Source organism: Brienomyrus brachyistius, chromosome 2 (genome assembly GCF_023856365.1).
Source record: "Brienomyrus brachyistius isolate T26 chromosome 2, BBRACH_0.4, whole genome shotgun sequence".
In the NCBI taxonomy this organism is placed as follows: Eukaryota; Metazoa; Chordata; class Actinopteri; order Osteoglossiformes; family Mormyridae; genus Brienomyrus; species Brienomyrus brachyistius.
The window spans coordinates 16,428,186-16,441,993 of record NC_064534.1 but is presented as its reverse complement, the minus strand read 5'-3'; the positions used below and the strand labels follow the sequence as shown (position 1 = coordinate 16,441,993).

At 42.4% G+C, this 13,808-nt stretch overlaps 1 protein-coding gene across 4 annotated transcripts; it reads right to left on the bottom strand.

The window, feature by feature from the left end:
* Window positions 1–941: 941 nt before the first annotated feature.
* On the bottom strand, window positions 942–13,716 carry LOC125712980 (dual specificity protein phosphatase 26-like). Of its 4 annotated transcripts, XM_048983656.1 has the most exons (5): window positions 13,303–13,716; window positions 12,783–12,961; window positions 11,281–11,492; window positions 9,755–9,930; window positions 942–1,652 (listed from the first exon to the last, which is right to left on the bottom strand). In XM_048983656.1, the coding sequence occupies exons 2-5, from the start codon at window positions 12,941–12,943 to the stop codon at window positions 1,629–1,631; spliced, it is 573 nt and encodes a 190-aa protein (XP_048839613.1). In that variant the 5' UTR covers window positions 12,944–12,961; window positions 13,303–13,716; the 3' UTR covers window positions 942–1,628. The 4 variants fall into 4 exon arrangements, with proteins under 4 accessions (XP_048839613.1, XP_048839596.1, XP_048839589.1 ...); XM_048983639.1 differs by lacking the exons at window positions 9,755–9,930; window positions 11,281–11,492; window positions 12,783–12,961; window positions 13,303–13,716 and adding exons at window positions 2,461–2,672; window positions 3,639–3,817; window positions 5,518–5,677 and having other exon boundaries at window positions 942–1,828; XM_048983632.1 differs by lacking the exons at window positions 9,755–9,930; window positions 11,281–11,492; window positions 12,783–12,961; window positions 13,303–13,716 and adding exons at window positions 2,461–2,672; window positions 3,639–3,817; window positions 5,543–5,676 and having other exon boundaries at window positions 942–1,828.
* Window positions 13,717–13,808: the final 92 nt, after the last annotated feature.

Genomic DNA, 13,808 nt, shown 5'->3' with positions numbered 1-13,808 from the left:
TGACTGACTAAAATCGACATTCAGCTCTTCTCTCAGGTCACAGGTGGTTTCTTAGCTTGCGATTAAAACATAGGCCTTATATGTTTGTGTTTTTTGCTAGCAACCGCTAACTTTGTATTAGGCTAATATGTGTGCGATCTTATTTGTGCAAACTAAAATTATGATGTAATGAAAGCAGACTTCATGTTCTTTGTGCTGCCCAAAGTCCTGACGTTTTGTCATTTGCTTCACCAGTGAGTGTCTGTAAGTTGTGCTTCTTACATTATCATACCAGTATCATTAGTATTATTCTTGGTGAGTTCAACTGCACCCCACCACACTATGCATAACAGATCTGGGAAAATGGTTCTGGTGCTGGGCTAGGGGCCTGCTCACTCACGTCCTCACCGATTTTTACACATGCATCATAGGGAACCATATGGCTCAGTGGTTTAACTTATTGAAGGTTACATCAAATGGTTCTCAACTGGAAGCTGAACTGATAAATCTTCAACTTAGAATGTCCTGTCCGTAAGCACAAGCAAAGCTGTTACTTCGAAGTATCATCCATCTCCCATAGCCATTTACCCTGCACAGGGTCACACTGGTGGGGGAATCCATCACAAGAAGCACTGGACAGGGGTCACCCTTCATGGGACACCAGTCACACAGCATGGTCAGCAATTCACCTAATTCAGTGCTACGCTGAATATGTGCTTCCTTTTAGCACACTCACCTTCAACGTGTTTTATTGTCACACTTCCTTTGTATTATTCTATACAGAAACAGAAGCACTAATAGACTGCAACAAAGAGACGCATTTGCAGGTTATGAATCCTTCTTGTCTTGCTGGTTTTGATGTGATTTTCTAACTTCTGCCGTGGAACAGTTGAGATATTCAAGTGGGAATAGAAGGAGTTCTTATTAATTCTCACACAAAGTACAAATTCGGACACAGCCAGTGATTTCAAAAACATTTTTAAATGTTGGTAATACAGTGTTCACAAAGAATTCATTCTGGGCGAACAGTAAGTGAACTAGCTTATATAAAATCTGCACTACTCATAATACAATCTCATAAATAAATGGAATATAATTCATTGATAAATGGCAGGCCTATAGCTTTTAAAAATGATCTCAGGGGAAATAAATATGTATTACTCAAGAATTTAACACCCAGCATGTCACAAAAGTGCAACATATCAGACTAGCCAAAATTAAAAGTAAGACAATGATTTTTTTCCCCCTTACTTTTCGAATTCCTATGTACTTCTTACATACTTTGTGTTTAAACTGGCTAAAACTGCATCTGCACAATTTGAAACCGGAATAGAAAACTGCACACAACTCTCACATAGCTTACTCACGCTCACGCAAGAAATTTTACGGCAAATTTGCATTATTCCCTTATAAACCTAAAATTAGCTACATCAAAAGCCCTGGGGTAGTTTGCGAACAGTACAGACTATTTGCAAGGTAATAAGACACACACGTAAATGAGTGCGCAGACTCGAAATGAAAATCTCATGACAGCCAGCTGACCAAAGTTGACAACTCAGCATCGGTATGCAGGGCATGTGCATTAGAAACTAACCTCAAGATTACGTTTTGAGGAATAACGTGCTGCATTTCTTTCGTCCAGTCTGCCCTTAGATTCTACGGCCGTAGCGGAGGTTGGTGTCTAGCACGGTGAGCTGCCGCAGGAAGCCGCGGTTGGGGATGATGCCGCGCCGGTCCTTTACCGTCTTGATGGCGTCCACCAGAGTCATGTGCTCCTGGATCATCAGATAAGCCAGGACCAGCGTGGCCGAGCGACTAACTCCCACTGCACAATGCACCAGGATTCTCCCTGCATAGCCCCATCCATGGTGGTCGGGCAAAAGGGAGAAGAGTCACGTTTTAATAGACTTATTTAAAGTGAGAACTGAACTGTTGACCTATAAATATACCTCTTAAGTGTTTATGCAGTACATGATTTATTTGTAGCTTAGATATACCCAATAAGCACTGAATCACAATGAAAATACAACATGCAACTATAGCCAAAAAGGCACTGTAATGTCGCAACAGGGCAAAAAATATCCTGTTTTAACATGGCTTTATTTCGAACATGAGAACAAATAGGAAATAGGCACAAATCTTCATTTTAATGTCAATCATATTGCCTCAGCATAGTTCAAATGAACATAACTTAAAGCAAAACTAAACACTTCAAGCAATTCAGAGTCTTTGAGGAAATACTGCACAGCAACTTCGGTATGCGCGGTATGTTCTCTAATGGAAATTCCAGCTGGAACTAGAGTACCCTGTCAGCTGAGTGTTTACTGGTATGAAAAATGCTACTGAAGATTTTTTAACCATCACCAGAACTGGAAAACCCAAACCAACACACCAGTTTTGTCATGCAAATTCGTCTTTCATTTTTCCTCGTGCAAGATAACCATGATTTGTACGCATGTAGTCTGCAGACTCTGCACGCACCTCCTCCACTAAGGGCCTGGCGAATGAAGTCGGCCGCAGGAGTGAAGTTGACACTCATGTCGAAGGTGGGTGAGTCACGCGCTTCGATGCCAAGGTAGGTTATGCCCATGCCCTTATAATAATCTGCACCACCGCGCCAGTTGCTATGCGCACAGTTCAGGATGTGGGTGATCCGAAGTCTCGACAACTCACTCCGACTTGAAGCTATGTCCCTATTTTGGAAAAAGTAAATTTAAGTGCAAAAAAATACAATTCAAATACTCGCCAAATAAACTGAACTAAATAAACCTCTGGTATACCTAAACGACTCGATAGTGTTAGGTACCAGAAAAGCTTGTGCAGACTTGCACTGGAGAAGCAGGTTACAACGCATGAGAAAGAACTATTGTAGTTCTTTAATACGTCATCCCGTCAAATTCGCATGACATCTCCTAAACAAGATACACCCGCGGAAAAAAACTGAGACCACTCTATGTTTTTAAACAAATCTGCATTTTTAAATCCTGGTTAAATTGTGGTTCTTCTGGCAGAAGAATACGCTGAGCAGCAAGATGCTTTCAGGTTAAAAATTTCTAAGACGGCAGCACACAAGAATAAGCTGAAGCAGGAGACACTGGGAACGACCAGAAACCAGGTAGATAAAGGGCGGAAGCGACATTCTAATGCCAGAGATGACTGTTAACTTATCTGACAGTTTCTCGTGAATCGGAGGATGACATCAAGTGACCTACAAAAGGAATGGGAAACATTAAGTGCGGGTGTGAAGTGCACTGCTGGGATAGCTTGTATCAGGCTCCTAGAAGCAGGACTGAAGTCCCATAAAGCAAGGAAGAAGCCCTTCATTAATGAGAAACAGGGAAGAACCAGATTGCAGTTGGCTACGGCCGAAAATATATATTATTCACAGACACACACCAATAAATTGAGAAATGAATGAAACAAAATATGGTGCTGTGGTCTCTTAATTTTTTCCGCGGCTGTATATGGTGACCATGTGGGTTATATGCATACGTTTTTCTTTTAAATATGACTTTGGTTATTCGATCTCTTCCACTCGAGCGAAAAAATCAGTAATAGTTTAAAAGAGGTGCTTAACACTCTGTACTTTCCGTGTTTAGATAAATCAACAGGGAAGTAATGCGAAGTGCCAGGCGCAGCGATGTTGCCGTACTACTCACTGATCTCCGAGGTACAGGTTGGGCCAGACTTCGTCCGCGTGCTTCTGGATGCACTTCCCCGTATACAAAAGTTGCTCAAGTTCCATAATTGTCATCACGGGCGAGCTGCCGGCCGACTCTCTCACGGGCAGAGATTTCGTAAAGCTCGATACGTAGGCCATTACGTTCAAGAGACGAGACTACGTTCAGTTAAAAACGAATTATCAATGAATTATTTTTTCACAACTTAGTATTAAAGGGGCTAATCGAATACAGACTTTATTTCTCAGATGCATAGTAGTCATTCAGTGTTGAATAAATAAAAGGTAAAACATTAGGGTGAGTTCAGCACAAGTGGTACATCAGGTAAAGTGGGACATGTCCCATAAATGCATTTATGCTTTGGCCTATGCTACTTAAAAAAAAATCAGCAACCAATGGAAACATCCATCTAACCATCCATCCATCCATCCATCCATCCATCCATTTTCCAAACCGCTTATCCTACTGGGTCGCGAGGGGTCCGGAACCAATCCCGGAAGCAATGGGTACGAGGCAGGGAACAACCCAGGATGGGGGACCAGCCCATCGCAGGGCACACTCACACACCATTTGCTCACACATACAATTTAGCAAGTCCAATTAGCCTCAGCATGTTTTTGGACTGTGGGGGGAACCGGAGTACCCGGAGAAAACCCCACGACGACATGGGGAGAACATGCAAACTCCGCACACATGTGACACAGGCGGAGACTCGAACCTGCGTCCCAGAGGTGTGAGGCAACAGTACTAACCACTGCATCACCATGCTGCCCCCAATGGAAACAAACAGTGCTAAAATCATGCTACAATAGGGCTTGGTCTTCAACAACTGATTCCATTGGTGTGACATTTTCATGATGGATGTGTTCAGAGTGTCAAGACACGCCGTGTAGCGCAGCCGCGCAGCAATTGGACCGACAAACGAAATAACTCTTAAGAAAGATAAGACTGCTAGAAGCATATAATAATGTGCATTGTTTAAAATGTTGTGTTTCAGTAGAAGAGTACTGGAAATTGTTTTAAAAATAAAGCATAATTTCGAAAAGATATATTGTTTTTTTTGTTTCCTTTTGTTTTTAATGCTGCCCCACTTTTGCTGAAGGTGCTATTAAAAATGGGACAGTACTTTTCAGGTAAAATGGGATACATTTTTACATGAAAATAATGTAGATCGGGGGTAGCCAACTCACCGATCGAGATCGACCTGTGTTTCTAGGTAGATCACGATACCATAAAAGGAATAATACTTTATTTAATTGGTGGCGAACCGGTCAATCGCGATCGGCCGAAAATACGAAGGGACCCCCCCCGTCGCCCCCGTCCAAAAGTCGGCCAAACATAGAAAGGAATGTTCTATGGAGATTTAAAGATACTTATGACGTGACCAAGAACACAATTACTTATTTTATTGAAGTAGTTGGATCTTGTAAACAAATTGTTACAATGAATTTATTTATGGTTTGTTTTCTTGGTCAATAAAATGTTGCTTTGTGCAATTAAATTATATATTGCCTCTATACAAAACAACCATTGTTCCACTTTACCTGAATAAGTTCATCAAGAATTCAGACGTGCCTTTCGCGTGCTGTCCCATTTAACTCTTAAATATTACATAGAGGAGACATGCAGCTAATAAAAAAAAAAGATTACTTTGAGCATATGGGTTTCATGAGATTTATCAAAGTATATAGGCTACATATAGAGGGCTATTATAGTATACATACACATACGCGGACAAAAATATGTAATCAGCTAAAACCATGCATTCATGCTATCTTTGTGGACCAGTCCTCAAATAGCCCATCTTTAAACGAATATAACAGATGACCGTGCGTTTTTTCTTTCTTTCTGCACTCGCCTTGGCACACCACGTCGCGCATTACCCCGTTAATGTCGCATTTTCTGCTGAAGTCCGCGAGCAGACGGAAGAAAGTTCCAGCAGGCTGCACTTTACCTCCACACCATCCCGGCTATTTTAGGCTCTGTCCATGATAGGTGGTGCTTACATAAAAAAGCAAGCGAGTCATGCCAACTGTCTAAGCTTAATGCGGTAATATCCTGTTATGAGTTATAGGTAGGGCTATTTGGCTATTTGGCTAATAATGTCCATGTCAGTCCACGTCGTTTCTCCGACGCTAATGAACATTTGATTCTTCAGTTTTTTATGTAAAGCTTTCCTTAGATTCGATTAGACTCAAGTTTATTGTCGTTGCACAAAGTACGTGCACAGAGTTACTAACTCTCACGCACCTGGCGTGACACTCACGCGTTCAGACTTTCACGCAAGAAATCTTACGACAAAACTATATTATTTCATTAAAAACCTAAACTTAGCTGTATCAAAAGCGTTGGGGTGGTTTGCAGACCCTACAGACTATTTGCAAGGTAATATAACTGTTACACACATATAAATGAGCGTGCAGTCTTGTCTCGAATTGAAAATGTCATGGCAGCCAGCTGACCGAAGTTGGCAACCCTACTGCACGAAATGCAGTTTTTAGTTTAATCGGAAAGATTGTCCCAAAACGCTACAAACACCTGTACGATACGTTTATGTGTGATAAACAGAAAAGTATACATTTATCAGTATATATGTACACATTGTGTGTTGCAAATAATGTGTATGCACAGAATCTATGGTTACAGTAAAGAAGCAGGGAGACAGCTTTGGGGAAGAAGCTGTTCTACAGCCTGCTGGTGTGGCAGCGGAGGTTTCTGTACCTTCTACTAGATGGGGATAGATCTCTTCAGTGAAACCTCGGGTTCTTCCAGAGTCGAATGATGATGCAGGATCCTTAAGCTTAAGCAGTTTAATGAGACGGAATGAAGATGCTGTGATGCCGATCCTGGAGCGCTGCCGTTCATTAGGGTGAAGAAAGGGGAAGACTTTCATGTGCCTGGATACTGGGGGGTACATGAGTACATGAGAGTGGATAGTGAGATAGCTTTGGTTTGGAGAAGGGGGGGCGTGGCATTTGGTAGAATATTTCAGGGATCCAGGTGTGTTTTTGTAGAATCTTCCCAACTGTCATAACACACTGTCACACAGCTGGTCAAGATACCCTTGATGGTACACTGGTAAAAGCTGGTAAGGATGTGAGGTGGCTTAGGCTTTCTTCTGGAAGTAAAGACACTGCTACACCTTTAAAACCAGGGTGGAGGACTTAATTGACCAGGAGAAGTCCTCAGAGATGTATACTTCCAGGAGCCTGGAGTGGAGACTAGGCTTGGGCAGTGTCTATCATACCTTCTAGATATTTCACCCTGATATAAGGTATACAACAGTATTTTTTAAAAATGTAAATCTTGTAGACTATGGAAAGCTCTGGGATCAGAGATAATAATCAATACTTGATTGATCCCCATGGGGAAATTGTCTTTATGCCTCCCTCAATTATGTCTTTACGCTTAGCCCACTCAGCCACACGCTGCCCCAAGTCTGAAGGGGCTCATCAGTGCGGAAGGGGAGCACTATAGGGAAATGAGGAGACAACTCTTTGTTGAAGAGTTAAAACGATCACCCTTCGTTTATTGACTCCACTGTCACTGCCCAATCTGCAGCCACATGCGCACTAGGTTTCATGTATGTCACGCATGCTCCAGCAGTTCATAGCGCATTCATAGCGCATTTTGTTTTTGTGGCATTATCCTGTTAGTGTGAGCAGGGACGGATTATGGGTTGTGTGGGCCCCTGGGCCCCCACCACCACCACCAGCACCACCACCACAACCACCACAATTCAAGGGCCCTTGGCAGCCAAATGCCCTCCCAATAGGGTCAGGGGCCCTTGTAGGCAGAGGATCAAAGAATGTAGGCCATCTAAAATAGACAAATGAAAATACATTGTTGATAAGCGTTGCAAATTGATTTGGGCTAGGGGCCTCACGGGCCCTCTGCACCCCAAGGGCCCCTGGGCAGCGGCCCCGCTGGCCCGGTCCGTAATCCGTCCCTGCGTGTGAGTTATTCTTTGGCTTATTTATTATTTTTTTTTTATTGAAGCCTCTGGCTCTGCTGATGTCCTCAGTGACTTCCTAAGTCTTCTCGATGTTGAGGGCCAAGTGGATGTCAGCACACCACACAGCCAGGCGATCAGGCCCACAAGTGTGATGTTATCTGCAAAATTGATGGTGATGTTAGATTTGCACATTGGGACCCCAGAAGTACAGGAGGCTCAATGTATAGTCGTACGGGCCTCCAGTACTCAGTGACAGGTGGAGGAGGTGCAGCTGCCTGACCTAACAGACTTGGGTCAGTTCGTCAGAAAGTCCAGAGTCCAGTGTGGTGTGCCGGTTCTAAGGTCAGTGAGTTTGGAGACCGGTTTTCATTGGCTGACTGTTGAATGCTGATGTCAGATCCACAAACAGCATCCTGACGTAAGTATCTTTAGTGTCCAGGTGTGTCCGAGTGGAGTGTAATGCCGTGGAGACAGTATCCGTCATTGACTTGTTAGTGTGGTAGGGAAACTGGTCTGGTAGAGGAAGGAATTGCAAACAAACTATACATTTATTTTTGTGCAGTTCAAAAGCCTTTCTTATAAACTTACAAACATCCTTCCCAAAATATCAGTATCGTTTCAAGAAATAAACTTCACGCTGACTATTGTGAAAAGAATGTATTTAACAATACATAATCTTTGAACGTGATCATAAACTTTCACTACAAACATACTGCCATCTAGTGGCTAAAAGAAGCAACAGACTAGTTCTACTGTAAGTATTCTCTTTGGCAAGGTGGAAAAGATGTTTCAATCGCAATGCATACAAGCAAAAAAAGTTTTTTTTTTAATTGAAGCATCATCAACAAACAATAAAGCATCTCTACCGTCTTATCTTCATAACCTGATCATACATCGCTTTTGAACTATTTTGCACTTTCAGATGTGATACTGCTTTTTGTAGTCTTGAGTACAGGTGCAATGATAATAAAGTGGAACATAATCTAATGATGCATTACTAGACCAGGTGAGTAATTTCCATCGGTGAGGTTCAGAGATTGGACCAAATTATCCTCAGTGACGTTGCTAAACGGAGGCACCACGCTGCCTCGCTGAATATGTGCTTCCTTTTAGCACACTCACCTTCAATATGTTTTATTGTCACACTTCCTTTGTATTATTTTGTACAGAAACAGAAGCACTAATAGGCAACAAAGAGACGCATTTGCAGGTTATGAATCCTTCTTGTCTTGCTGGTTTTGATGTGATTTTCTAACTTCTGCCGTGGAACAGTTGAGATATTCAAGTGGGAATAGAAGGAGTTCTTATTAATTCTCACACAAAGTACGAACTCAGACACAGCGATTTTCAAAAACATTTTAAAATGTCGGTAATACGGTGTTCATAAAGAATTCATTCTGGGCAAACAATTTACTTAAGTGAACTAGTTCTTATATAAAGTCTGTACTACTCTTTACAGAATCTCATAAATAAATGAAATATTATTTATTTATAAATGATATAGCTTTTAGCAATGTACCACAGAGGAAATGATTTGTTTTCACCCAAGATTTAAACAGCCAGCATGTCCCAGTATTCCCACGCACGTGTTCACTAGTGGCCAAAATTTTGGGAACACTTCCAAGTTTTAGAGATTGCAGAACTTTATTATAGCTACTCCAGTTACTTATTTAATCGTAAAAAGTATGATATTTGTAAACATTCTTTGATTGTTTATAAACATGATTGCCAATGTTTATCTAGTAATTTTCAGTGCTTCCACAATTCTGCCCGCTAGTGTACATAAACAGTGTTTAGCTGGCTACGATTGTAAAATTAGAAAACGACAGCATGTATTTACTGGAGATGTGAAATGTACAAGGCGAGCATAAATTCATCACAGCTCCGTCGTGCTGGGCGTATTTTTAAATGGGAACTGCACGTGGTCTGTAGCACTCAGAGACACGCCTGTGTCGTGTACAGACTTGTAACAAATCGTATTGAAGTAAAGTGCGACCTCATTTTCTTATACTTGATTGACACTCTTATTGCGTTAGAGTCCAGCACTCCGACAGTTGTGTTATAGTACTTGGAATGAAGCTTATAGTGCTAGTGCCATAGTGCGTCCAGTCTGCCCTTAGATTCTACGGCCGTAGCGGAGGTTGGTGTCCAGCACGGTGAGCTGCCGCAGGAAGCCGCGGTTGGGGATGATGCCGCGCCGGCTTTTCACCGTATTGATGGCGTCCACCAGTGTCATGTGCTCCTGGATCATCAGATAAGCCAGGACCAGAGTGGCCGAGCAACTAACTCCAAATGCACAATGCACCAGGATTCTCCCTGCATAGCCCCATCCATGGTGGTCGGGCAAAAGGGAGAAGAGTCACAGATTTATTCATTTAAGTATAGGGTAGATACAAATTTGTCATCTAAACTGCTTATTAAATTATCAATACAAATACAGCTGTGGAAGAAATTAAGAGACCACAGCACAATTTTTTTATTTTTGTTTTCGCTCATTTCTCAGTTTATGGGTGTGGAGATACACACACACACACACACACACACACACACACACAGCAACCTCTTTGTTCCCTGTTTCTCATTAATGAAGGGCTTCTTCCTTGCTTTATGGGACTTTGGTCCTGTGTCTAGAAGCATGATACAAACTGTCCTAGCAGTGCACCTCACACCTGCACTTAATGTTTCCCATTCCTTTTGAAGGTCACTTGATGTCATCCTCTGATTCATGAGAAACTGTCAGATAAGTTAACAGTCATCTCTGGCATTAGAATGTCGATTCCGCCCTTTATCTGGCTGATTTCTGGTCGTTCCCAGTGTCTCCTGCTTCAGCTTCTTCTTGTGTGCTGCTGTCTTAGAAATTTTGAACCTGGGAGCAACCTGCTGCTCAGTGTGGCCTTCTGCCATCAGAACCATGATTAAATCAAGATTTAAAAATGCAGATTTGTGACCCATCACCACGAAATGAGTCTTATGGGTGCAGTTCTACCGGCGCGACTTAAGACTCATTTCATGGCGACGGGTCACATTTGTTTAAAAATAAAGAGTGGTCTCTTTATTTGTAGCCCAGATAAACGCCACAAGACACCGAATTGCAAAATCACAAATACAACCCAACAAGCATTCATAGCCAAAAAGTCACTATAATGTTGGCAAGGAGCAGGCACTGATTACAGACCCACCACACGACAAAGCACCTCAGGGGTGAGAACCTGAGTGCAGCCATGTGGCAGGTGATACCTCAGCACCACACTACTCCGAACAGACCAGAGTGAGTTATTTTTCCAGTAGCTGGAGTGCCAATCCTGCCACCAAACCCCCAAGCTTTTCCCTGTAAGTTGGAGGGCCTCCTTATAGGGCTGGATGTAGATTAACGTCATACCCAGGATGATGCAATTGCAGGCTAAAGGCCTTGCTCAACAGCCTAACAGAGTAGAACCACTCCTGGCATTCACAGGATTTGAACCAGCAACCATTCAATTACTGGCATAGATCCCTATCCTCGGCGTCACCACTCCATTCTGACACAAAAAACAACCCAGAACAGAGAAACCCAAACCAACAGACCGGGCTGTGCAAAACTCGCGCTTGTGCTTGTACTGTTTAGCGTTAATTCACATATTATTTTCCGATTGGAAGATGGCTATAGTCTGCAGACTCTACACGCACCTCCTCCACTAAGGGCCTGGTGAATGAAGTCGGTCGCAGGGGTGAAGTAGACACTCATGTCGAAGGTGGGTGAGTCATGTGCTTCGATGCCCAGGTAGGTGATGCCTATAGTCTTATAATAATCGGCATTATTGTGGTCCTCGCTGTGCGCACAGTTCAGGATGTGGGTGATACGCAGCTTCTCCAGCTTGCTCCGATATGCTGGTATGTCCCTGCCGTGGAAGGAGTATGCCTAAATCAACTGCAAAAAATAGACCATTCCAGGTAAAACGAGACAGTGCAAAGCTAATAAACAACCAGCAGTGAGGTAGTAAGTTTAAACTGGAGACGTATGTAACTTCAGGAGAAAGAAATTTTGTAGTTCCAATTTAATATGTTCTTAGAGATTTGATAGCTGACATTGGTCTGCTGAGACCTCTGCCTTTGACTGTCACTTGATCTACATTGCAGCCAACACCTATGGCTGCCCCTGCAGGTGGTGGACCAACAAGAAGCTAAACTAAAGTTCTTCTTCGAAGTTCTTTCCATGGGTAGAGGCCTGGCTACTAGTCCTTGCCTTCATGCTACCTCCAGGCCAGGCTTCAGGACAGGACTCCTGTCTCCCCAATCTGAATGGGGTCACACTGTCCTTTTTGGCCATTCTCATAGGGTAAATGAATAGTGCTTCATCTAGCTGCTCACCTAGGACCAGGTTGCCTTAGGAGACCCTATCAGGGCCAATTGGCTCTGACAACGTAGCTCCTAGGATCACAGAGGTGAACTAATCCCTCCAGCAGGATAAAGTCCAAAAGGAACCAGTTGAGGCGGTTTAGGCATCTATCTAGGATGCCTCCTGGACATGTCGAACCAGGATTATATCTCTTGTCTGGCCTGGGAATGCCTTGGTATTCCCCCAGAGAAGCTGTAGGAGGGAAGGGGAGGTGGGGAGAAGGAGGTCTGGGCATGCCAGCGTAAACTGCTGCCCCAACGACCCAATCCCAGAGAAGCGGCAGATAATGGATGGATGGAGACTATGTGTCATGCCATTTTGGGTGTACCCTATCCTTGTATCCTGTGCTGTCTGGGATAGGCTCCAGGTCACACTATTAACAGATAGAAGGTGAATTCTATATGTATTATTTATATACTATATACGATATAGGTCAATCTATCTCGACTTTTTAAGTTGAGCAAAGCAATGGTGGTTGTTTAAACGAGTTGCTTTACACTTTGTGTCTAACATTATGTCTACACTGGTGGTCAAAATTGTGGATGCACTTACATGTTTTGCATTACGCTTTAAAAATTACTACATAAATATTGGCGGTAATGTTTATAAACAATCAAAGAATGTTTACAAATATCATACACTGGACAATTAAATAAGTAACTGGAATAAAGTTGTGCAATCTCTAAAAATTGGCAGTGTTCCCACAATTTTGGCCACTTGTGTAGATATATCGACATAAAGGCATAGAAGTAATGAGAACAGTCAGACGCAGCGATGCTGCCGTGCTACTCACTGATCTCCGATGTACAGGCTGGGCCAGACTTCGTCCGCGTGGTTGAGGATGCTTTTTCCCGTAACCAGAAGCTGCTGAAGCTCCGAAACGCTAAGCGGAGGTGAGCTTCTGACTGACTCTCTCATGGTCAGAGATTTCGCATAACTTGACTCGTAAGCCATTGGATTAAAGGGACAAGACTATGTTCAGTTAAATAGGCAATATATTCGCAAGGACGTGTTTTTCATACGAATTTGTATTGAGAAAGCTAGTCAGACAGAGGCATTGTCAGTGATATTCACATTATTCAATCAATATTAGAAAATTTTAGAAACATTATGACAACCTAACACATAAGCCAACGTACTGCATATTTTACACACATACAAAAGCTATTTTTATCAGCTAAAACCATGATGTTTTAAAGAAGCAGTGCTACCTGTAAAGGAAAATAAAAATTGGCCTATAAAATGAATATAGCAGGCGATGGTGTTTTCCCCTTTCTTTCTGCATTCTCTCCTGCATGCCACAATGCACGTACCTCTTAGTGGTGCATCTTCTGCTGGCATCCAAGATCAGAGGGAAAAAAGTTCTGGCAGGCTACACTTCACCATCCTGGTTATTTGAGGCACTGCCCATGATAGGTGGTGCTTATATACATCATGCCAACCGTGTAAGTTTAATGCGGTGATACCCTGTTTTGAGTAAGGTAGGGCTAATTAAATATTTAGCCAATAACGTCCATCAATCCTTCCATCTTCAGATTGCCTCTCTGGCGCAGATAAGCTTTCATAGTTTAGTGTTTTCGTAAAACTTTGAAAGGTGACAGGATATCAACAAAATATTTATATATAGACGAGTGTGAGAAAAAGTGCTTTGGTGCTACCAAAATGGATGTGTTCCTATCTCTTTTGGTGTAATTGTCTCACAGTTAACCTTATACTATTGTTTCCTAAGGAAGTTTCAAACAAATACATTGCATTCACAGTTTACAAACAAAATACTATGCACAAGATGATTTAAGATTAAATACACAATTTACCAATT